This window comes from Bombina bombina, chromosome 10 (genome assembly GCF_027579735.1).
Source record: "Bombina bombina isolate aBomBom1 chromosome 10, aBomBom1.pri, whole genome shotgun sequence".
Classification (NCBI taxonomy): domain Eukaryota; kingdom Metazoa; phylum Chordata; class Amphibia; order Anura; family Bombinatoridae; genus Bombina; species Bombina bombina.
In genome coordinates this window covers 33,849,095-33,875,707 of record NC_069508.1, presented here as the reverse complement: position 1 = coordinate 33,875,707, position 26,613 = coordinate 33,849,095, and the positions used below count along the sequence as shown (strand labels likewise).

Sequence of the window (26,613 nt, the reverse complement as noted above, 5' to 3'; positions counted from 1 at the left end):
CGGAAAAAGTGCAAACATTCCATTTTTATCAATATGTTGTGTTGTTGTGTATTGTCTTTTAAGCTTCCTCATATTTCCTCACTTATTCTCTAGTTCTTTTAGAAGGTGGTTGGTTCACTTTCCACTGATTTTGGAGAACTGCATTGGAAAAGGAAGCATGAAATAGATTTTGGGTGCTACCAAAGGCTGCTTGTGGTATCTGCAGAGTTTGGCATACTCAGTGAGCGTCTAGAAGATGGGACCCCACAAACACACAATTCTTTAAAATGGGGGGTGTTCCATCTCATCCAGCCAGGATCCTGGGCTGGTGGGGAAGTCCGGGTATCCCATGCTGCTGCCTGTAGAGATATCAGAGGTGGGGGCAGCTGGTAGTGCTCGTAGGGGAGGATGGGTCAAAAGCCCAGCAGCACCGTCCATGCTGTAAGGGATCCCATGTGACGGGAGGGAGGATATAGAAGAAGGAGACTGAGGCATGTCATAAGGACTGCCATCATGAAGGTCCTGGTAGGACTGTCCTGTCCCATCCAAACTGAAGCCTCCATTGCCCAATGGAACGCTGACCAGGTCTCCTCCATTAGTGTAAATACCAGCACTTGATCCAAGCTCAGACAGGATCTGTTCATCTGCTAAAAATACAGAATAATTGATTATAAGGATCATTATTGTTGATAAAATATGTTTATTGTAAATTCTTATATCAAAGTAACACTATTCTCTGCCACAGAACCATAACACTACTGTTAAGTAGATGGCCCCTGACCATAGCAGAAGATGTCTCCCAGAAATCTAATAATGGACACAAACATACTCAAAAATTGCCCCTTTTAATGTTACCATTGTCCTGCCTTAAAGGGATACTAAACCCATGTTTATTATTTTTTTATTCAGATATAGCATGCAATATTAAACAACTTTCTAATTTACTCCTATTATCAAATTGTCTTTGTTCTCTTGGTATCTTTATTTGAAAAAGCAGGAATATAAGCTTAAGAGCCATCCCATTTTTGGTTCAGAACCTGGATAGCGCTTGCTGATTGGTGACTAAATGTAACCACCAATCAGCAAGCGCTAACCAGGTGCTGAACCAAAAAATGGGCTGGCTCCTAACCTTCAATTTCCTTCTTTTTCAAATAAACATAGCAAGAGAACGAAGAAAATTTGATAATAGGAGTAAATTAGAAAGTTGTTTAAATTTGCATGCTCTATCTGAAAGAAAAAAAATGGGGTTAGTATCCCTTTAAAGGGATAGAAAGGTCAAAACTGAAATATGCATGGGTGCATTTTTTTTTTTTTTTAAATAGCAGCATATTCACATATGGTGTGAGGACCAGTTTACCAGTATTCAAACACCACATCTGTGGCTTGTATGACCACTTTTAATTGAAGCATTTAGTTTACTAGAAGCTTTTTTAGCTAATAGAAGTATATTGCAAAAAATGTTTCTATTTGAAATGTAAATCCATGTAAATGTTGACCTTTTTATCCCTTTAACTTGAAAATGTAAACGTTCGGTAACAGTTCCTATCTGCATTTTATGTTCCGGATAATAACTTTGTTACCTATAAGGTGCAGTGATGTTTAACTATTTTTAAAAAAAGATCTCAACATGAACAGAATATATATTTATATAAAATAATAGTGACTTTGAATTATAAGCTGCTAAATATTCCACATAAAACCACCATAAAACGGTTGATGGCTGAACTAGATGTTTGATTAACGCTAGTATGGAGTTCTTGTTTATGTGATATATTGCTAAGTCTATGTCTGTGTTTGACAAATGTGCTAAAAGGAATAAAATTCAGGTATTTACTGGAGTTAAAAAAAACAGATACTCTTATGCCATTGGCTGTCAGGGTTATCTGAGCAAACAACTGTACTGCAGCTCTAAAAATCAGCTGATAAATAGATGGTTCATTATGATATCCCATAAATCATAGCATGACACTATGAACTTCCATAATTCACTGGGGAATGTAGTTTAGAAGATTTTTAGCCCATGTATTATGTGCTCAGGAAGATTTTTTTGGACATGTTTTTTTAATGATACCTTAACCCACAGTAGATGATTTCTTATCATAATAAAAAATGTAGCTACAGTTTCCCACCGTAAATGGAAATAAAACTAAGCGACACATCGTTTCCCGCACACGAGCACAGCCGTAATGATTCTCTGGAGTGGGGGATTTACAAGAAGAACCCCCCCCCCACACACACACAGGTATACTAGGCTTAAAGGGACAAAAAACAGGTTGAGATCTGTGCAGATCCTAAAATGGCCAATTAATTAAAAATAGTTTGCATTAAAAAAATTGTTTAAAAATTGCTGGCAAGTATTCTAAAATCATTTTCTAAAATAAGCAAAATGAATTACATAGCTAAGCTGCCTGGAGAAGCCAACCCCTCCCCCCCCCCCCCTATCAGTGTTTAGACACAGGCATTGTATTTAAACTCAGTTCACAGCTCCAGCAGATAATCCCTATGCACTTCTGCATTCTACCAAAACAACAATAAACATAGATACAGCCATAGAAGGAAATTTGTGGGGGGAGCTAGAGCTGTGCAATTCAGAAACTAAAAACAAAGGGTTAATGGCGAGGCACTGCAGTATAAAATTGCAGGTAAAGTAATTAAAGTGCATATTATTATATTTTGTCACTATCCCAACTTTAAGTTAAAGGGACATGAAACTGTTAAAGGGACATGAAACCCAAAATGTTTCTTTCATGATTCAGATAGAGCATGCAATTTAAATAACTTTCCTATCTACTTCTAATATCTAATTTTCTTAATTCTCTTGGTTTCCTTTGTTGAAGAAACAGCAATGCACATGGGTGAGCCAATAACATGAAGCATATACTGTATGTGAAGCCACCAATCCAGCTAGCTCCCAGAAGTACATTGCTGCTGTTGATCCTATCTAGGTATGACTTTCAACAAAGGATACCTTGTTAACTAAACAAATTAGATTATAGAAGTTAAATCGAAAGTTGTTTAAAATCGCATGCTCTATATGAATCATAAAAGGAAATATTTGGGTTTCATGTCCCTTTAAGAAGTCGTTTAACACAAGATCAGTGCTATTCACCTCGGTAGCTCAGTTCACTGTCGCTCACTCCGCAGTCTTCCGTAGAACTCTCTTTCCCTGTTTTTCCTGCTCGATTTTTCCGCATGCTCTTGTAGAACTGACCCCAGCGTTGGCGTCCTGCATCTTTCTTTAGGCGTTTCTCTTTAGCACGTCGGTTCTGAAACCAAACCTGTGATAAGGAACAGAAGAAATGATGTGAAACATCCGAATGATGCCGGATAAATACCTGAAGGTCAGCTCAGCCTGTTTATATTCCCATCTAACATGAAAGCTTTGACATGCATTAAACTTTCATGGATCAGAGAGAGCTGCTATTTTAAAGTACTTTTCACAATTGGTTTGTTCTTTTGGTATCCTTTGTTGAAAAGCATACCCAGGTAGGCTCAGGAGCAGCAATGCACTACTGGGAGCTAGCTGGTGATAGTAGTTACACACATCTGCCTCTTGTCTTTGGCTCACCAGATGTGTTCAGCTAGTTCCTAGTAGTGCATTGCTGTTTTGGAGATTACTTTAACTATGTGTTTAACCCCATTTGCATTTAGGCCAAGTTCTCAAAAACCCGCTGGCAAGGAAAGTAACCATCAGCTTATGTCACTGATCATTATATTGTAAAGTAAGTGTCTCTCCTTCACATTAAAAACATTAGTGAACTTCCCTTAATAAGATATACAATTCCCAAGTTGCTTTTTAAACAATCCTTGAGAGACCTTGTAATACTGATGAGGCTTCTTATAGAATCTCACTAGACCATGGAGCGTTAGAGAGTCAGGCCCATAGTTATGCAAACTATAGTGCAATAATCACATGCTCTAACACAGCGTTTCTCATCAGCCTGCTGGTGGGCAGCAACAACATACATTTTTGCTGACCCCTCCCACTGTGAACTGCTTCCATATGTGTGGCCTGTTAGTGCAGTACAGTATATATACACTCCTACCCATATAAACAAAAAAGGGTAATGGCATATACTAGACAGATGTTTTATTCTGTAGCATTTTAAAAGCTTTTCTAGTAAAAGTTATTACTGTATCAGCAGCATGCGCACATATAGGATCTGGATACAAACACCACGTCTCCTTAGAGCGCTGGCAGAGGTGTGTATTGTATCAAACTTCACTTGTGTCATATAATAAAATAAAAATTAATATACTTAACACTGTGCACCAACAGAGGGTTGTAAAATGGTATATATATTGTGTATATAACATTGTATAATATGTGTCAAAGATGTTGCAAACAGCCATACTCACAATTTGTAGAGATACTGTAGCACTAGGGGTTCCACTTTTAATTGATACAACAAACTGTATAAAAACTCTATACTCAATACCATTTACACATATAAGGTGTTACAAGCGTCTTGGGAGCACTGTCCTCTTCTTGTGTCACCACAAAGCTTTACAGTTTGTGTAAAAAACAAAAGAGTCTGCCCCTGCTTGTGATGACGTGGATAACCATGTTAGTCCAATCCGACGTGCGTTTCACTGGTAAGGATTTTTTAATTGCTTGTTTTAGAATTATAGTAGCTCTCCAAAGTGTGAGCACAGCTGCTTGCATTATATTTGACACATATTGAAAACAGTATAACACTATGGGTCTTTTTTGTTTTCCTTTAAAGTGAAGGTCAATTTTGATGAATTAGTGCCCAGTTTTAATAATCCTATTAAACCCAAGGGTACTTTCAAGCGTTTTCTTCAAAAATGTACCTTTTAATCCTGAGAGCCGCTGCAGCACTTCCTTCGCCCGTTCTCTTCGCATATCCAAAATGACGAATCTGGCTTCATCCAATCACGGCGTTCCCTCAGGCTATGATCCCCCTCGGGGGGAACGCCGTGATTGGAGGAAGCCGGATTCGTAATTTCTGACGTAACCAGAGGCTTCCGACAGCCGGGGTAATCGATGGAGCAGCTTTCAAGATTAAAAGGTAAGTTTTTGAAGAAAACAAGCGAAATGTCAATTTTGATGAATTAAAGTGCCCTTGTTTTTAATAGGATTATTAAAAACCGGGCACTAATTCGTCAAAATTGACCTTCATTTTAAGGCTTCCCTGGTACACACCAAAGAGGACAATTTTATGCATTCTTCTGCAATACTATTATACATCCCTCTGTGCATAGTGTTGCGTATATTTATTTTTATTTTATGCACTTTTTTAGAGTTTAAAGGGACATGAAACCCAATTTTTTTCTTTCATGATTGAGACAGAACATGCATTGTTAAATAACTTTCTTTACTTTTATTATGAACTTTTGTTTGTTCTCCTGCTATCTTTTGTTGAAAATCAGGGACATAAGCTCAGGAGCGTGCACGCCACGTGTCTGGAGCACTATATGGCTGTAGTTTTGCAAGAATGTTATCCATTTGCAAGAACTGTAGATGGAAGCACTGTTTATTGCCATGTAAGTACTCCACACACCTACCTAGGTATCATTTAAACAAAGAATACCATGGGAACCAAGCAAATGTCATGATAGAAGTAAACTGGATTTTTAAAAAAAATGGTATGCTTTAAATCACAACGGTAACTTTTTGGATTTCCTATCCCTTTAAATGTCCATCACCATAATGAATATTATTATATCAATGTTTATTAATTTGTGTCATATAAGCCACTGCTGACTCTCTGAGAAACTGTAGTGTCTGAATGCTGGTGCACAAGCACTCAGCATATGTGCGTATTCCGCTGATAAACAGTTATAACTTTTACTAGAAGCATTTTTGCTAATGGAAATATATTTAAAAAAAAATTCTATTTAAAATTGAATTGCAGCCATTTACATTTCTAACAATTCTGTTTGCCTCCGTAACAGTCTGAGTTATTTTATTTTTATTTATTTTTATAAACTGTGTCCATAAAACAAATATTTTCAATTTTACTTAGTTCCCATGGTAACCTTTGTTAAAGTGTAATCCTAGGTGAGCTCAGGAGCGTGTGTGTGTCTCTCACAGGGACAGTCTAGGCAAAATTAAAAACTTTCATGGGTTCCAATAGGACATGTCATTTTAAACAACTTCCCAATTTAGTTTTATTATCAAATTTGCTTTGTTTTCTTGGTATTCTTAGTTGAAAGCTAAACTAAGGTAGGCTCATATGCAAATTTTTTAGGCCACCTCTTATCTCAGTGCATTTTCACAGTTTTCCATAGCTTGACAGTGCTAATTAATATGTGCTATATAAATAACATTGTGCTCACTCACGTGGAGTTATTTATGAGACAGCACTGATTAGCTAAACTTCAAGTCTGTCAAAAGAACTAAGGGGGCAGTCTACAGAGGCTTAGATACAAGGTAATCACAGAGGTTACAAGTGTATAAATATAACTGTGTTCGTTATGCCAAAAGGATTATCTATCTTTTTAAACAATTACAATTATGGAATAGACTGTCCCTTTAACATTGTTTACTGCAGTGTTATACATAGTTACAAATTCTACTGCCTCAGACTGCTATGCATCACGTGCACGCTCGCGCTCCTATCTGCCTACCTAGGTGTAGTCTTCAACAAAGGATACAACGGAACAAAGCAAATTTGATAATAGAAGTAAATTGGAAAGTTGTTTAAAATTGCTGCTCTATCTGAATCATGAAAGTTTAAGTTTGACTTTACTGTCCCTTTAACAGTTGTTAAACGTCTTATATCCCGTCATGAAATACTAAAATATGTAAATATAAAATACCCCCAGGCTCTTATGTTTTGTTTAGAGTTGTTAAATGGCAATTTTCTAATAGATTAATAAACCTGTAGAGTCGGAATGTTACTAGACCAGATTTACCCTTGCTTGCTGCAATTGTTTTTCAATATCCACCCACCACTTCCCTTATTTGGAAGAGACAATCTAGACTTGCATCCGAAAAAGCCAGTTCTTGCCTCTGTCATTGTGGTAACAAAATCTATATTTTATGTTAGCAGAAACTAGTGGTTTACCACAAAAATACAAAAGCAGCAACAGAAACGATCTGACGCACACAGGAAGCTTCAAATACTAGAAACATCAAATGGAGGAAAATATATCACAATAATATAAATAATAATAGATTGTATAAGAAAATACATTATTTTACAACACTTTATTTCCTCTTTCTTGGGTTAACCTGTGAACCTGTTGACTGCCAGAGAAGGCTGAGATAAACTGTGTTGTCAGTAAGTTACAACCCTCCTTTGGCAATCAATGAGTTAAACTTGCATTATTCTATAATAGTAGAAAGACTAAAATAAAGTCATAATTATGATCAACTACTTGAAACCCTGTTAAACACAATGGACCTATTCCCAGGGGTGTCACAAGAGGTCACTAGCCCCCCCCCCAGCATAATGGCTGCCCCCAACTTGTTATCATCCTTTGTTTTCCCACCACCACTCTACCCAACTAACCTCCTGCCCACCTGGTCCTGCCCACAGCAGACCAGACCTTGCCCACAACACTCACTGTCCTGACCCGCCCATCAAGGCCCCACCCATAAATCACAGGTGGGCTTCTGTGAAGTGCCTTCCTGTTTCTGGAGACACCACTACATATTCCTTTCCTTGTCATCCACTAAATTATTACAATTATAGGTCACTACTCCACTGTATCAAATTTATTTTAGGTGAGTTGCTGCACAGCTCTCATTTATCATCATATCTGTTTTTCATATTCATTTCTGTTTTTTTGGAATTTATTATGGCATGAATTTTGTATTATTTTGCTTAATGTTTGACATTTTTGGCTTCGTTATTTTGTAATATTAAGATCAAAGAGAAGGTAGGAATAAGTGTTATCACACCTGTACTACACGCATATCCAGACCGGTCTCTGAGGATAGCTGTTCCCTCACATGTCTTGCTGGTTTTGGAGAGTTCTTGTAAGCATTTTTTAATGTCTCCAGTTGTTTGGCTGTTATTGTGGTACGCGGTCTTTTAGCTCCACCCTCAGAGTCATCTACAGTGAAGAAAGGATTTACATTTTTATCTTAAAAACAAATTAACAATCACAGTTTCAACAACTGGTAAACTACATGTATCCTAAACTCCACAAGCCTATATAGAATATAAATGTAATGTACCCTTATTGTAAGGGTTTAAAATTTATGAGATTATTATTAGAAAATAAAATAAAAAACTGTCGAGACCCTGAAATCGCTACTTTACAGCAATATGTTTAAAGGGACAATAAAGGTTAAAATAATTTTTAGATCATTGTGTTGCAAATACACAATTAATTACTGTAATGATATAATGGCTAAAATAGTTGACAGCTTTATCCTATGAAGATGTGCACTACATTAAAGTGAATGGCACATTTGAGCAGGTACTACACATTGTTTGCCCTTGTTTGTATAGAGCCTGCTGGTTTGTTGTTTTATATTTTTAATGTATTTGGTCACTACAATGTCTGTGTATGATAAGCTTTTGTGGAGCACTGTAGTGTCAACTATAACACAGGCTATATCAACCGAGAGCTAGGATATAGCTCAGAAGAGTGTAATATTTCTATTAAAGTGCCATAAAACATTTTGAGTTATGTGCATATTATTAAAGGGTCAACTGAGATAAAACAGTGTGTGAAAAAAATAATGTAAAAAAAAGCTTATAAGTATTGTAATCAAATTTCAAAAATCTGTAAAATTACTTACACTTTAGTGTTGCCAAGTGTAACCTGCTCCACCCCCCTTATCAGTGTCTTACTCCAAACCTTTTGATATCATAACAAAGTGGGCATGTGATGATAATTACTTATGCAAGCAAGTGGGGTTTGAGGAGGGACAGCTGGTACTGCTATTGTTTGTTGCCAAGAGGTTTGCTCATTTCCATGGGGATAATGTCACATGCTTTGTGAAAGCTTCAGCATTATACTTTAGTCAGTTGTCATGTGACTCTGCCCCCTACTGTGCATGCGTACGAGTGCGTTCTGCAGGAGCTATGGCCTGGATAGCACCTTCCATATATGGAAATGCCCAGGGGGAGCTTGCTGCAAACAAAACTATGCCTGAATTAAAGGGGTTAATGGGGGAATAAAACAGAAACCATTTTGCAGGTAAGCTTTGGCTGCATTATATATTTAGAAACTTATGTTAGTTCATACTGTTTTATGTCCCTTTCAGTATGGGAAGTTTCTCCTTACCGTTACCTCTAGGCTTGTGCACTTGTTTTGTTGTGAATGCAAAATCATGATGAAAACACAAATATTCGCTTTGTTTTCTTAAAACGAAAATGAATGCACTAATTTAAATAAAACAAACAAATACTAACAAAATTAATTAGTATGCATTAGTTTTAAATACTTACCTGTAACTTGCTGGAGAGCCGTGCTAATCCCAACACTTCTTCACAGAGCCCTGGGTTGTGTTAAGGCTTAGCACGGCAGATCCCAGAGTCGGCACTAAAGGAGAAGGCCATTTAGTGCAGTGTTTCTCAACCACGGTCCTGGACTACCCCTAACAGGCCAGATTTTCATTATAGCTGAACTAGAGCACAGGTGAAATAATCAGCTGATGAGTGAGAGCAGGTTAGTAACCATGGTTACTGATCAGCTGATTATTTCACTTGTGCTCTAGTTTAGCTATAATGAAAACCTGGCCTGTTGGGGGGTACTTGAGGACCGTGGTTGAGAATTACTGCTTTAATGCAGACTCTGGAATTCGCTGTGTTAAGCCTCCTATTGGCACGGCCTGGGCTCTGTGAAGAAGGGTCGGCGAATAGCGCATTTCTCCATCGCACTATAGGTAAGTATAGGGCTACAGATAAACTTTTTCACCTGTAGCAAAGGAACATTTACATTCAGTTTAACAAAAATTATTAATGTAAATGTCCCATCGAATAGTCAGTATTTATTTTGTTTTAAATTAAAGGGACAGTCTACTCCAGAATTTGTATTGTTTATAAAGATAGATAATCTCTTTATTACCCATTCCCCAGTTTTGCACAACCAACACAGTTATATTAATATACTTTTTACCTTGTATCTAAGCCTCTGCTGACAGCCCCTTATCTCAGTTTTTTTGGCAGACTTCCATTTTAACCAATTAGTGCTCTCTCAAAAGTAACTCCACAGGTGTGAGAACAATGTTATCTATATGGCACACATGAACTAACGCCCTCTAGCTGTGAAAAACTGTCAAATGCATTGAGATAAGAAGCATCCTTAAAGGGCTTAGAAATTAGCATATGAGCCTACCTAGGTTTAGCTTTCAATAAAGAATACCAAGAGAACAAAGCAAATTTGATGATAAAAGTGAATTGGAAATTTGTTTAAATTTGCCTTCCCTTTCTGAATTATGAAAGTTTAATTTTGACTAGACTGTCCCTTTAAACAAATACAGAATAGTGCAGCAATCGAATATCCAAAAACACATTTTTCTGAATATTTGTTCTGAAAGATTCGTCCAAAACAATGAATTAAATTTTGAATTGAATGTTCCATAATGGTAAATATCGTTCTTTCTGTGTGTTTTTATATTATACATTGAAATGGACATGGATGCCACATTTAAAGGAACATGAAACCCCTTTTTTTTCTTCCATGATTCAGATAGAGCATACAATATTAAATACATTTTCAATTTACTTCTTTTATTGCTTACTTTTTTGTTTTTTCTTTTGCTCCTGAGACTACCTAGGTATGCTTTTGAACAAAGCTTACCAAGAGAACAAAGCAAATTAGATAATAAAAGTACATTCGAAAGTTGTTTAAAATTACAATCTCTATTTGAATCATACATTTTTTTTTGGAGTTTCATGTCCGTTTAAAAGGACACTGAACCCAAATTTTTTTTATTTGCGATTCAGATAGAGCGGCAATTTTAAGCAACTTTCTAATTTCCTCCTATTATCAATTTTTCTTTATTCTCTTGGTATCTTTATTTGAAATGCAAGAATGTAAGTTTAGATGCCGGACCATTTTTGGTGAACAACCTGGGTTGTTCTTGCTGATTGGTGAATAAATTCACCCACCAATAAACAAGTGCTGTCCAGAGTACTGAACCAAAAATTGGCGGGCTTCTTAGCTTAGATGCCTTCTTTTTCAAATATAGATAGCAAGAGAACGAAGAAAAATTGATAATTTAAGTAAATTAGAAAGTTGCTTAAAATTTCATGCTCTATCTGAATCATGAAAGAGAAAATTTGGGTTCAGTGTCCCTTTAACATTTCATGATTCACATGGAGTGTACAATTATAAAAACAACTTCCCAGTTTACTTTTATTACCAAATGTATCTCCTTTTCTTAATATCCTTTGTTCAAACTTAGCTACTTATTGTACAGAGCATACTGCAGTAGGCTTAGGAGCATGCACATTTTTCGGACAAACGGCTACACACAGCATGGTGTCCGGCAGCTACAGGATATAACCTACTGAATATATATCTATATATCATAATACAGTCTCAGGAACAGAACTAACTCTGCCAGGTGCTCACCGTTCTGTTTGGCTGTCTCGTAGTCCTCTTTGCACACTAGCCGGCCATCTTCCATGAGGTAGAACTCATCACCTGTCGCCAGCTGTCGACTACAAATGATGCAGGAGAAACAGTGAAGGTGATAGACAAAGTCCTGAGCTTTCCGTACCACTTGAGTGGGAGGGATCCCCTGCTGGCAGGCTGTGCACTTTGTTCCAAAACGTCTGAAACAGAGAAAACCCAAAAGCTGACATAGATGTGCTAGATATCCGTCCCTTAAAGGGACATTGTACTGTAAAATGAGTTTCCCCCTAAAGGGACATTAAACACTAAATAAAAGCTAGATAGAGTGATGCATTCAAAGAAAAGATTAGTCTGAGAGTAACATGTAGATGTATTTTTTATAGTTTCATTAGCTGTTTAAATATTGACAAAATAAGTATAAAGTTTTAGTGTCTATAAAACAATGGGAGCTGCCATGTTGTAACTTAGGTTACCTTCTCTGCTGTGGCCAATTAGGGACAGCTATAAATAGGTCACTAGAGTGTGCAGCCAATGGCTGTGTGGAATATAACAGTGTTCTGCCCTTCCATTTGTAACAGGAACTGAAAAGCTCACAATTGTCAGAATGGAATTACAGTAAAAAGGGGACAAAATAAATAATAAAAGTATATTGCAGAGGTTTTTTCTATATATGATCTAGCATTTTATATTACCATCTCAAAGTGTTTAATGTCCCTTTAATGTGTTCCCAATTACTTCTTGTACCAGCAACAGTCTATTAAGTGTATGGGAAATGTCCTTTATGTTTACTTTTGTATTTGGAAAATATGTTGTTGCTCTTTGATGCTTTAACCCATTTTTCTAAAAATATTTTTAAAAACCTTATTTAAAGGGGTTAGGCCTGCAGGAGGAGCAGACATTATCTCACGTCACTGTCTAGACACAAAGGCCTCCATAGCTAATCTCTCTATACACAATGACCAATATTTAGAACAAATGAAAATTAAAAGTGTTGTACCCATCGCTCCCTCCTTTACTATGAGGGTGATGTCTGCTGCTGCCTCTTATTACATAGCTTATTCTGTTGAGTACTGCAGTATTCATATTTTTCCATATAAACGGTGGCTTCAACTGGCAAAAGCAGCTATTTCAAATGACATAAATAGGGTAAAGGAACTATTTAGTTATTTATGAAGAATTTAGTATGCCCCAGCAGGTTACTTGGATTATTTGGAACACATTAAAGAGGAGAAAAATGTACAGTACACTTTCCCTTTAAAGAACAGCAATACCATGTTAAAATGATTTGTTTAATTATAGAGAGCTATATTAATACACAACTGATACTTAGGTATGAGTTACTCACTGGCTGATAAAGACAGCTGTCACAGCTGATTGGCTGTTGGGGACACACCTCCAAAAGTCTGATGAGAAAAGTACTTTTTTTTCAGTACAGAAATATTTATGTTACTTGAAAAATAATCTAACACATGTTTAACTGCTATTTTGTACATGGCAAAAGGAAAAAAAATATATATACAGGTAGCCCTCAGCCGGGGTTAGGTTCCAGAAGGAATGGTTGTAATTCGAAACCGTTGTAAATTGAAACCCAGTTTATAATGTAAGTCAATGGGAAGTGAGGGAGTTAAGTTCCAGGCCCCTCTCAAAATTGTTATAAGTAACACCTAATACATTATTTTTAAAGCTTTGAAATCAAGACTTTAAATGCTAAACAGCATTATAAACCTAATAAAATAATCACACAACACAGAATATATAATTAAACTAAGTTAAATGAACAAAATCATTTGCTAAACAGCATTATAAACCTAATAAAATAATCACACAACACAGACTTCACTTGCATTTTTCTGCAAACAGTTCTTTCTATGCATTCCAATCTGGACTGATTTATGGACAGGAAGATCTTGTTCCTTTGAAATCTGCTTGATAGCTTAGGTCTGGTTAAACTGATTAATTTCAACTTGCTTGGCTTGCATATCTTTGCTGCAACACAAGCGGACAGCTCCACCTACTGGCTATTTTAATCAATGCACTGCTTCTCAGTGCTTTTCAATAGCAGTCACATGACTGGAAAAAAAGGTTGTTATTCTGAAACGGCACAAGTTGAACCGTTGTAAACCGAGGGCCACCTGTATAGTACAATGATCCATTTCAGATAAACATTTTTTCATCCCATGTGCTCCTAAATATGTAAAAATACAAAACACGTTCTATACTAATTCCCTCCAGCGTGCACTTAGCAATGTGCTGACATTTAAAGGAACATTAAACTCGCAGCCATCTTACTGATATATGGGGGAAATTGTAAGGAAGCACCAACTCATCTGTCCCTATTTGCTGCTATTGAGCCTACCTAGGTATGCTTTTCAACAATGGATGACAAAGTAAATTTGAAAATCAAAGTAAAATGTAAAGTCTTAAAATGGCCTGCTCTATAGTAATCAAATGCTTTCAAATAATGTATTTTGTATATAGATCATTTAGTACAGTGTTTGCAGCTGATTTATGCTTTACACATATTAAGAACAAATGCCTTTAATTTCAGAATGTTGTTATTCTTTTTGTGTTTTCATAATAACAAAAAAACCACTAATCTGCAGCCTACGTAAATATTGTCCAAATTCTAATTATTTGTTATTAAAAGGGTTCAGTAAAAGGCTTCTATGCAGAATTGAGATGGTCACTTTAGGATTTAAAGGGACACTAAACCCAATTTTTCTCTAAAATGGTTCAGATACAGAAGCAATTTTAAGTAACTTTCTAATTTTCTCCTATTGTCAATTTTTCTTCGTTCTCTTGCTACCTTTGTTTAAAAAGCAGGAATTTAAAGCTTAGGAGCCGGCCCATTTTAGGTTCAGTACCCTGGATAGTGCTTGCTTATTAGTGGCTACATTTAGCAAACAATAAACAAGCATATCCCAGGTTCTCAACCAAAAATTGTCTGGCTCCTAAGCGTTACATTCCTGTTTTGCAACTAAAGATAGCAAGAGAACGAATAAAAATTGATAATAGGAGTAAATTAGAAAGTTGCTTAAAATTGCTGCTCTATCTGAATCATGAAAGTTTAATTTTGACCTGACTAGCCCTTTAAAACTAAGATATTCCTCTCTATACTATGTTAGAATTTAAAGAATCTTTTCCAGGGTGGAAAAATTAAAACTGTACTGAATATGTCCAATGAGATAAAGTAGGGAATGAAGAGGAAGCCTATTGATTAGTGTACGTGTAATGGTTAGGCTATCTGGAGTGGCAGAGGACAGACATCTTTAAAGAGCTTTAAAGGGACATGAAACCCAAAATGTTTTTCATTTTTCACATAGAGAATACAATTTTTTTTTTTCCAATTTACTTCTATTATGAAATGTGCTTCATTCTCATGTTATTCTTTGTTGAAGAGATATCTGGATAGGTAGCGTGCACACTTCTGCAGCTCTACATGATAGGAAATAGTGCTGCCAACTAGTGCTCTGTCTAATGTATAACATTGTTGCAAAACTGCTGCCATATAGTACTGCAGACACGTGCACACTCCTGAACTTACCTTCCTGATTTTCAACAAAGAATAACAAAAAAAAAAAAGAAAATTTGATAGTAGAAGTACATTGGAAAATTGTTTAAAATTATATGTTCTATCTTAATCATGAAATACATTTTTGTAATTTCATGTCCTTTGAAATACTTTATTACAAACAAAACAAGGTGAATATATACATATATACACAGGTAGCCCTCAGTTTACGCCGGGTTTAGGTTCCAGAAAGAAATGGTTGTAAATTGAAACCGTTGTAAATTGAAACCCAGGTTATAATGTAAGTCAATGGGAAGTGAGGGAGTTAGGTTCCAGGCCCCTCTCAAACTTGTCATAAGTAACACCTAATACATTATTTTTAAAGCTTTAAAATGAAGACTTTAAATGCTAAACAGCATTATAAACCTAATAAAATAATCACACAACATAGAATATATAATTAAACTAAGTTAAATGAACAAAAACATTTGCTAAACAGCATTATAAACCTAATAAAATAATCACACAACACAGACTTCACTTGCATTTTTCTGCGAACAGTTCTTTCTATGCATTCCAATCAGGACTGATTTATAGACAGGAAGATCTTGTTCCTTTGAAATTTGCTCGATAGCTCAGGTCTGGTTAAACTGATTAATTTCAGCTTGCTTGGATTTGCTGCAACACAAGCGGACAGCTCCACCTACTGCCTATTTTAATAAATGCACTGCTTATCAATGCTTTTCAATAGCAGTCACATGACTGAAAAAAAATGGTTGTTATTCTGAAACTGTGTAAATTGAACCGTTGTAAAACGAGGGCCACCTGTATATATACAGGGCTCAAAATTTCCACTTGCCATTGGAAAATTAGAATAAAAGATAGCGTTAAGAAAGAGTGGAGAAAATAAAAAAAGAGTGAAGAGAAGTGTGGGAGAAAGGATGTGGAGAGAAGGGAGGAGGTAAAAAGAGAGATTAAAGAGAGGAGGCAGTGGAGAAAGATGGATGAGAGATAATGATTATAAAACAATTTTTTCAGGTCTGCTATGACCTCACATTAATGTTAACACTCTCTGTTTTCTCTCAGTTCAACAACTTCCTTTTTCTGTCCAGCTGTTGTCTTTCCCAGAACCCTTGTTGATGTTGCTAACTGCTATGCACTTATTTTTCTTAATGTATCACTGTATGTGGCATTATTTAATTTATGATACAAAACAAAAACAATATTAAAAAATTCCTGCACAATAAGGTGTTTCACTTTGGCTAAACATATACAAAGAGAGGGTTGTGGGTGTGGTGTGGGCGGGTAGTGGGTGGGATCAAAAGTGGCGAGTAACATTTTGGTCTGGCTAGTAGCTAAGGGCTTGAAATTTCGAGCACTGTATATATATATATATACTTAAAATAATACATGCATCATTGTGAATATTCCAACAGTTTGACAGATATATATATATATATAACCACACAAAAGAAAACAATAAAGTGAAGAACAATTTAAATAATGTGTTAAATAAACAAAGGAGCCAAAGACAAACTCACATTATTCAGAGCTTTTATCAAAAGCTCCACATACACAGCACTCCTGTTAACCATCACAGATCACAAGAAAATCCACCGTTACCACCAAACTGAGGAATGCATATAAATCATTTATTTATAACACCAGCTTTAAAACAACAAATAATAAAATATCACCATGGATAAAATATCACTTTATCACGTGGGTATTTAGCACAAAAATGGCTTATTGGACACTCCTCTCCTAGTGGCACAATGATCTGGTTTTGTATACATCACTATATCTAGTATTTATTTACTGTTTAATATCTTTTTTTTAAGACAAGGTAAGAAAATTACCTGATGGGTACAATATGCAGATATTGGCCAGCAGGAATACAAGCAGCAAGACAACCAGGATACTATGAACAGGGCAACCTCTCAGATAGCGAGGTAGTCACATGACAGACACTGGCATGAGGGGTATTCCAGGGGAACACAGCAATACCAGGCCGCTAGCTAGCACCACTCTGTCTTATTACATTAAAAGGCATAGAGAGGCGCATGCTTTCCTCCTTAGGGGAATGCGTGCCTCTGTCTATTAAACTTTTCGAAAGCTTGGAAAATGAGTGTCCTTGTGGGAGAAAAGAGCACTGGTCAGATCAGAATTCCCTGGTCACTGTGACAATTTGTGTATTGAGACTATAAGGAGCACAATGTTAACATAAATAAGGATGATGAAAACGTTACTCTGATAAAAAAATAAATGTGCATACAAATATAGGAAGAGGTGTCCAGTAACTCTGCAAACATTATATCCCCTCTTTAAAAACATAAACTTCTGTATAAACAAATCTCTAATGAGCAAATATTTAGCAAGGTAAGTCCCATTACCGTACACCAGTGTTTGTCAGCCACAGTCCTAAAGTACCCCCAACAGGCCAGGTTTTCATTGTAGCTGAACCCGTGCACAGGTGAAGTAATCCGCTGATCAGTAACCATGGTTACTAACCTGCTCTCACCATAAGCTGATTACTTCACCAGTGTACTGGTTCAGCTATAATGAAAACCTGGTCTGTTGGGGGTACTTGAGAAACAATACCCTACACTGCATACAGATACCCAAGGACACAATGAGCTATTTGTAGAAAAGCAGAAGACTTTTAGTGCCAGATATGAGGATGATGAGTAGAAGAATATTGTTGAATGTGAGGACAATATAAAAAAATTACAGGATGGCTACATCCTGACAGATCTTTATGTTGGATATTATCGTTGTGTTGAAGGTTTAAACAGAATTTTCCTCAATATCATTTATATTATATTTATTATATATGTTCCTGAATTTAGTGCAAGGGAGCTAGAACTTTAGTATGATGGGGTCTATGTTTGTGAAGTTTGTCAGTGTGATCTACATATGCATGTGCTAAGTGTGATCTACATATGCATGTGCTAAGTGTGATCTACATATGCATGTGCTAAGTGTGATCTACATATGCATGTGCTAAGTGTGATCTACATATGCATGTGCTAAGTGTGATCTACATATGCATGTGCTAAGTGTGATCTACATATTCATGTGCTAAGTGTGATCTACATATGCTTGTGCTAAGTGTGATCTACATATGCATGTGCTAAGTATGATCTACATATGCTTGTGCTAAGTATGATCTACATATGCATGTGCTAAGTGTGATCTACATATGCATGTGCTAAGTGTGATCTACATATGCATGTGCTAAGTGTGATCTACATATGCTTGTGCTAAGTGTGATCTACATATGCTTGTGCTAAGTGTGATCTACATATGCATGTGCTAAGTGTGATCTACATATGCATGTGCTAAGTATGATCTACATATGCATGTGCTAAGTATGATCTACATATGCATGTGCTAAGTGTGATCTACATATGCTTGTGCTAAGTGTGATCTACATATGCATGTGCTAAGTGTGATCTACATATGCATGTGCTAAGTGTGATCTACATATGCATGTGCTAAGTGTGATCTACATATGCTTGTGCTAAGTGTGATCTACATATGCATGTGCTAAGTGTGATCTACATATGCATGTGCTAAGTGTGATCTACATATGCTTGTGCTAAGTGTGATCTACATATGCATGTGCTAAGTGTGATCTACATATGCATGTGCTAAGTGTGATCTACATATGCATGTGCTTAGTGTGATCTACATATGCATGTGCTAAGTGTGATCTACATATGCATGTGCTAAGTGTGATCTACATATGCATGTGCTAAGTGTGATCTACATATGCATGTGCTAAGTGTGATCTACATATGCTTGTGCTAAGTGTGATCTACATATGCATGTGCTAAGTGTGATCTACATATGCTTGTGCTAAGTGTGATCTACATATTCATGTGCTAAGTGTGATCTACATATGCATGTGCTAAGTGTGATCTACATATGCATGTGCTAAGTGTGATCTACATATGCATGTGCTAAGTGTGATCTACATATGCATGTGCTAAGTGTGATCTACATATGCATGTGCTAAGTGTGATCTACATATGCATGTGCTAAGTGTGATCTACATATGCTTGTGCTAAGTGTGATCTACATATGCATGTGCTAAGTGTGATCTACATATGCTTGTGCTAAGTGTGATCTACATATGCATGTGCTAAGTATGATCTACATATGCATGTGCTAAGTATGATCTACATATGCATGTGCTAAGTATGATCTACATATGCTTGTGCTAAGTGTGATCTACATATGCATGTGCTAAGTATGATCTACATATGGATGTGCTAAGTATGATCTACATATGCATGTGCTAAGTGTGATCTACATATGCATGTGCTAAGTGTGATCTACATATTCATGTGCTAAGTGTGATCTACATATGCTTGTGCTAAGTGTGATCTACATATGCATGTGCTAAGTATGATCTACATATGGATGTGCTAAGTATGATCTACATATGCATGTGCTAAGTGTGATCTACATATGCATGTGCTAAGTGTGATCTACATATGCATGTGCTAAGTGTGATCTACATATGCTTGTGCTAAGTGTGATCTACATATGCATGTGCTAAGTATGATCTACATATGCATGTGCTAAGTGTGATCTACATATGCTTGTGCTAAGTGTGATCTACATATGCATGTGCTAAGTGTGATCTACATATGCATGTGCTAAGTGTGATCTACATATGCTTGTGCTAAGTGTGATCTACATATGCATGTGCTAAGTGTGATCTACATATGCATGTGCTAAGTGTGATCTACATATGCATGTGCTTAGTGTGATCTACATATGCATGTGCTAAGTGTGATCTACATATGCATGTGCTAAGTGTGATCTACATATGCATGTGCTAAGTGTGATCTACATATGCATGTGCTAAGTGTGATCTACATATGCATGTGCTAAGTGTGATCTACATATGCATGTGCTAAGTGTGATCTACATATGCTTGTGCTAAGTGTGATCTACATATGCATGTGCTAAGTGTGATCTACATATGCTTGTGCTAAGTGTGATCTACATATTCATGTGCTAAGTGTGATCTACATATGCATGTGCTAAGTGTGATCTACATATGCATGTGCTAAGTGTGATCTACATATGCATGTGCTAAGTGTGATCTACATATGCATGTGCTAAGTGTGATCTACATATGCATGTGCTAAGTGTGATCTACATATGCATGTGCTAAGTGTGATCTACATATGCATGTGCTAAGTGTGATCTACATATGCTTGTGCTAAGTGTGATCTACATATGCATGTGCTAAGTGTGATCTACATATGCTTGTGCTAAGTGTGATCTACATATGCATGTGCTAAGTATGATCTACATATGCATGTGCTAAGTATGATCTACATATGCATGTGCTAAGTATGATCTACATATGCTTGTGCTAAGTGTGATCTACATATGCATGTGCTAAGTATGATCTACATATGGATGTGCTAAGTATGATCTACATATGCATGTGCTAAGTGTGATCTACATATGCATGTGCTAAGTGTGATCTACATATGCATGTGCTAAGTGTGATCTACATATGCATGTGCTAAGTGTGATCTACATATGCATGTGCTAAGTGTGATCTACATATGCTTGTGCTAAGTGTGATCTACATATGCATGTGCTAAGTGTGATCTACATATGCTTGTGCTAAGTGTGATCTACATATGCATGTGCTAAGTATGATCTACATATGCATGTGCTAAGTATGATCTACATATGCATGTGCTAAGTATGATCTACATATGCTTGTGCTAAGTGTGATCTACATATGCATGTGCTAAGTATGATCTACATATGGATGTGCTAAGTATGATCTACATATGCATGTGCTAAGTGTGATCTACATATGCATGTGCTAAGTGTGATCTACATATTCATGTGCTAAGTGTGATCTACATATGCTTGTGCTAAGTGTGATCTACATATGCATGTGCTAAGTATGATCTACATATGGATGTGCTAAGTATGATCTACATATGCATGTGCTAAGTGTGATCTACATATGCATTTGCTAAGCATTAGAATACCTGGGCTTGCTTGCAAATTGTCTTCACCAAGGCCCCAATATTCAAAACATTGACAGACAGATGAGAAAATGCCTGCTTGGGTTTGCCAGACTCGCAGACCGTCGATATATTCAAATAAAGGGACGGACCCGTAAAGTGCTGGTGAGTGGCGATGTCTCTCCTATAGGATATAATAGGAATTGCAGCTTCAGCAAAAGTCTGCCGACATCTTCACTTATCTGCACTTTCAGCAGGAGGGGTCTATATTTGAAGTCTCCCTACACAGCACAGACAGTTTGTTCACTGAAACCAAAAACAATTTCTTTGTAGGACACTTCAAATAATACTTGTATATCTACATATGCTCATTGGTGTCAGTGGGTTCATTGGTGTCAGTGGGAGGCTGGCAGAACTAATGGTATTACCAGCGATGTCTTCCCACTGAACAGCGGCTACATAGGCATAGTGCACGAGCAACACGCATGTGCAAGGGCAATCTGACATTCCGGCCATATCACAATTACAGAATACTGAGCGTAGGGCAGTTCACATCTGGGGTGGGGCAGCTTAAATAGTGAGTTGTGGGACCACCAGTAGCGCTTTCATGGCCCAGCTGTTGAGATACCCTGTTCTAGAAGGTATTCAGCAGTACTTTAGTAAAAACAGGTTCTTATTTAAAAAGTCATTGTATTTGTGTATCTACCATATTATATTTTTATTCTATATCTTTTCCAGTGCATTAGTACCTACTCTGCAACCTGCATGTTCCCTGTAAGCAAACAATAAAGGACAAACATAATCCTAACCAATATTACTCTCTGCTTTAAACCTCTCACCTTTACAATCTACTTAAACTGTTGCAGCTAAAAGCTTCTTCTTGGCTGCTGAACTCTGAAAATCTCTGCTACTTGTGATTCAATAATCTATAAAGTTGTGGGGGCTGCAGACAATCAGCTCAGACTCCGCTTTGTCATCCTAAGCATAAAATATTTATTCTAACTGGGCCTGATTCTCCCTCAGCTGAATGGTTTTATCTGCCAAAACGTAGGCAGCAATAAATCAAAGCAACAAGAAAAATACGGCAGGAGGAGGAGAAGGTAAATACAAAATATAGCGTCGCAAATTGATTGAAAGGGACATGAAACCCAACATTTCTCTTTCATGATTCAGATAGAGAATACAATTTTAAACAACTTTCCAGTTTACTTCTATTATCAAATTTGCTTCATTCTCTTGGTATCATTTGTTGAAGGAGCAGCAATGCATTACTGGTTTCTAACTGAACACATGGGAGAGCCAATGATAATCAGTATACACATGCAGCCACCAATCAGCAGCTAGAACCTAGGTTCTCTGCTACTCCTGAGCTTGCCTTTATAAACCTTTCAGCAAAGGATAACAAGAGAAGGAAACACATTAAATAATAGAAGTAAATTGGAAAGTTGATTAACATTGTATTCTCTGTCAAAATCATACATGTCTTACTATGACTTTACTGCCCCTTTTATATATATTCAGCGCTGCGGAATCTGTTGGCGCTCTACAAATACCTGATAATAATAATAATAATAATAATATATATTTCAGTGTATTCCTGGACACTGTTCAGTGCATTTAATAGAACATTTAATATTTTCTACACTCAGGACTGTTTTATCATTAATATTATTATTGTACAAGCGCCGGTCTGATTGGGTACATGAGTAAGTAACATAATTACACCGATTCTTGGTGAATAAAGAAATAGGTTTATATATATAATAATCTAAACAAAACAAAATAATACAGGACGAGGAGGGTTGTGAACCAAAGAGCTTACAATCTACAGGCTGAAGGGTGAGGAGACAGAAGGGACAGTATAGCATGTCACATGGGTTGTAGTTTCAGAACTGACACTGAGCATTCACAGCAGAGGGGGTAAGTCTCTCTTCATAGGTGGGTTTTCTTTGCATGGCTTTATAATTTAATTTGTAGCATGGTGCATATGTAAATATTCCTGTCAGCATAAATTATTATCAAATTCTCATTAGAAAACCTATCATAGCTACATCATTGACAGAAAAGAGGAAACTGCACGTCAACTGCACAATTAAAATAATAATAATAATGTTATCTCTTATTGAAATAGTGGACAGTCAAGTCTAGCTGTAAAAATGTTTGTCCAAAGCTCTAATCAATCAGCTGTTTTAGACAATTTGTAACATTAGAAGAAACCTAGGTTACAGAATTTGGTTTTCAGCCTAGAGAGTGTGGGTCAAGCATGTTAAATAGGAAAAAAAAATCCAGCTTTATTGAAAATGTACAAATATAATAAAATCTAAGAGACATTTAGAGAAAATAAGAAAAAGACTCAAAGGGTTAGGCAGAAAACATTTACATAAATATAGTAAGTGGATCATGTACAGAATCTCTTCCCACTATCAAAATATACTGAAATGTTTGGTATAATTGTGTATAACAACAAAATAGATTGGTACATAAAAGAAATTTACACACATTCATTCTCCCCTACATATCAAACAAATACAATATGGGATATATGACTGGTTCTATTACACCAAGATCTCTACATTTGGTACTGCGGCATTAGCATCTCACAAGGTTTAAGAATATGTGTTAATATTACCATTAGTTAATCCGAAAAGCAAAGTATTTTAAAGCAAATTCAGGCAACCATGTACAAATATTGCAAAGATGTTTTCTTACTGCAATGGAATATTTAGTATTACATTCTAATGTGCTTTATGTGCCTACAAAACAGTGAGTAGTTGTATACATACTGAGACCACATTATATATAACAAGTTGTAAACATACTGAGACAACATTATATCTAACACGTTGTATATATACTGAGACAACATTATATCTAACAAGTTGTATATATACTGAGACAACATTATATCTAACACGTTGTATATATACTGAGACAACATTATATCTAACAAGTTGTATACATACTAGGGTTGCACCGATACCAATACTAGTATCGGTATCGGTACGGATACCAAGTACTTGCATGAGTACTTGTACTTGTGCAAATGCACCGATACTTAAACCGATACCTCCACTTACTACCCATATGCTATCTTGTGGTGTTTTTTTCAAACTGCATGTTCCCATTTCATTTAAAGCTGGAGTGGAGACTAAACTAAAAATTGTTTACTACTGTTTTGCCAATACAAATTGCTCTTTTTTGTATTATTGTAGGAGAGATCACTGTACTGCGTTCAGACAAACCCCTGAAGTACTGGGCAGTTAATAAACTGAGATTTCCAGCTCTGGCTAAAATGACCCAAAAATATCTTTCTGCCCCATGCAGTAGTGTGGAAAGTTGAACCTCCTTACTGATAGCAAAAACAGACTTATAGCTGAACATGCAGAGATGCTTCTGTTCTGTTCCTTAAAAAGAACTTGCCACTAACATTTGAAAAATTATTCTAATTGCTAGATTGCCTTTTATACTGCTAGTTCTCATCTTGCACAATTATGTTCAAAACATACTGTACTCTGAGGAACATCTTAGCTTATATCATTGCAGGAAGAGTACTCATAGGAAAAATTAAGTTAATCCCAATGAACACTCATCCTGCAATTATAGGACTAGATTTAGATTACACTTGATTGGTAAGCTTTACCAATGCTCTGTTCACATTTCCAACTCCATAGCCTTTAATGGAGTAGGACAAGTAATGAGAGCATTGCTAAAGCTTACCAGTCAAATGTAATCTAGCCCATAGTGTTGTTCACCATGATTAAACAGTATTCTGTTCTATTTTTTACTGTATGGCACTTTTGGTTGGTTGCAATTTTATATTTGTTATTTATTGTTGTTGTTAATATATTTTATTGTAATATTTTAAATAAATATGTTTTATTATTTCATAATGTCTTTTGAGCTACAGTCCATAATTATAAAGGAATCTTAAATAATTAGTCTGTTTTGTGCTTGGTAAACTGTCACATGACATAAAAAAAAGTATTGGTAATTGGTATCGGCAAGTATTTGAAAACAAGTATCGGTACTTGTACTCGGTCTTAAAAAAATGGTATCGGTGCAACCCTAATACATACTGAGACATTATATTTAACAAGTTGTATATATACTGAGACAACATTATATCTAACAAGTTGTATATATACTGAGACAACATTATATCTAACAAGTTGTATATATACTGAGACAACATTATATCTAACAAGTTGTATATATACTGAGACATATGTAACAAGTTGTATATATACTGAGACAACATTATATCTAACAAGTTGTATATATACTGAGACAACATTATATCTAACAAGTTGTATATATACTGAGACAACATTATATCTAACAAGTTGTATATATACTGAGACAACATTATATCTAACAAGTTGTATATACTGAGACAACATTATATCTAACAAGTTGTATATATACTGAGACAACATTATATCTAACAAATTGTATATATACTGAGACAACATTATATCTAACAAGTTGTATACATACTGAGACAACATTATATCTAACAAGTTGTATATATACTGATACAACATTATATCTAACAAGTTGTATATACTGAGACAAAATTATATCTAACAAGTTGTATATATACTGAGAAAACATTATATCTAACAAGTTGTATATATACTGAGACAACATTATATCTAACAAGTTGTATATACTGAGACAACATTATATCTAACAAGTTGTATATATACTGAGACAACATTATATCTAACAAGTTGTATATATACTGAGACAACATTATATCTAACAAATTGTATATATACTGAGACAACATTATATCTAACAAATTGTATATATACTGAGACATATGTAACAAGTTGTATATATACTGAGACAACATTATATCTAACAAGTTGTATATATACTGAGACAACATTATATCTAACAAGTTGTATATATACTGAGACAACATTATATCTAACAAGTTGTATATATACTGAGACAACATTATATCTAACAAGTTGTATATGTACTGAGACAACATTATATCTAACAAGTTGTATATACTGAGACAACATTATATCTAACAAGTTGTATATATACTGAGCCAACATTATATCTAACAAGTTGTATATATACTGAGACAACATTATATCTAACAAATTGTATATATACTGAGACAACATTATATCTAACAAGTTGTATATATACTGAGACAACATTATATCTAACAAATTGTATCTATACTGAGACAACATTATATCTAACAAGTTGTATATACTGAGACAACATTATATCTAACAAGTTGTATATACTGAGACAACATTATATCTAACAAGTTGTATATATATACTGAGACAACATTATATCTAACAAGTTGTATACATACTGAGACAACATTATATCTAACAAGTTGTATATATACTGAGACAACATTATATCTAACAAGTTGTATATACTGAGACAACATTATATCTAACAAGTTGTATATATACTGAGACAACATTATATCTAACAAGTTGTATATATACTGAGACAACATTATATCTAACAAATTGTATCTATACTGAGACAACATTATATCTAACAAGTTGTATATACTGAGACAACATTATATCTAACAAATTGTATCTATACTGAGACAAC

The 26,613-nt window shown here is 35.7% G+C and overlaps 1 protein-coding gene across 1 annotated transcript in view; it reads right to left on the bottom strand.

Annotated features, from left to right (window-relative positions):
* Positions 1-261: 261 nt before the first annotated feature.
* LHX4 (LIM homeobox 4) overlaps positions 262-26,613 on the bottom strand; it is a 133,837-nt gene continuing 107,485 nt past the window's right edge. Inside the window, exons 3-6 of the mRNA XM_053693697.1 lie at positions 11,485-11,687; positions 7,853-8,007; positions 3,089-3,257; positions 262-623 (exon numbers count right to left, since the gene is read on the bottom strand). Coding sequence (XP_053549672.1) covers positions 262-623; positions 3,089-3,257; positions 7,853-8,007; positions 11,485-11,687 — 889 coding nt within the window. The remainder of the gene's footprint in view (positions 624-3,088; positions 3,258-7,852; positions 8,008-11,484; positions 11,688-26,613) is intronic.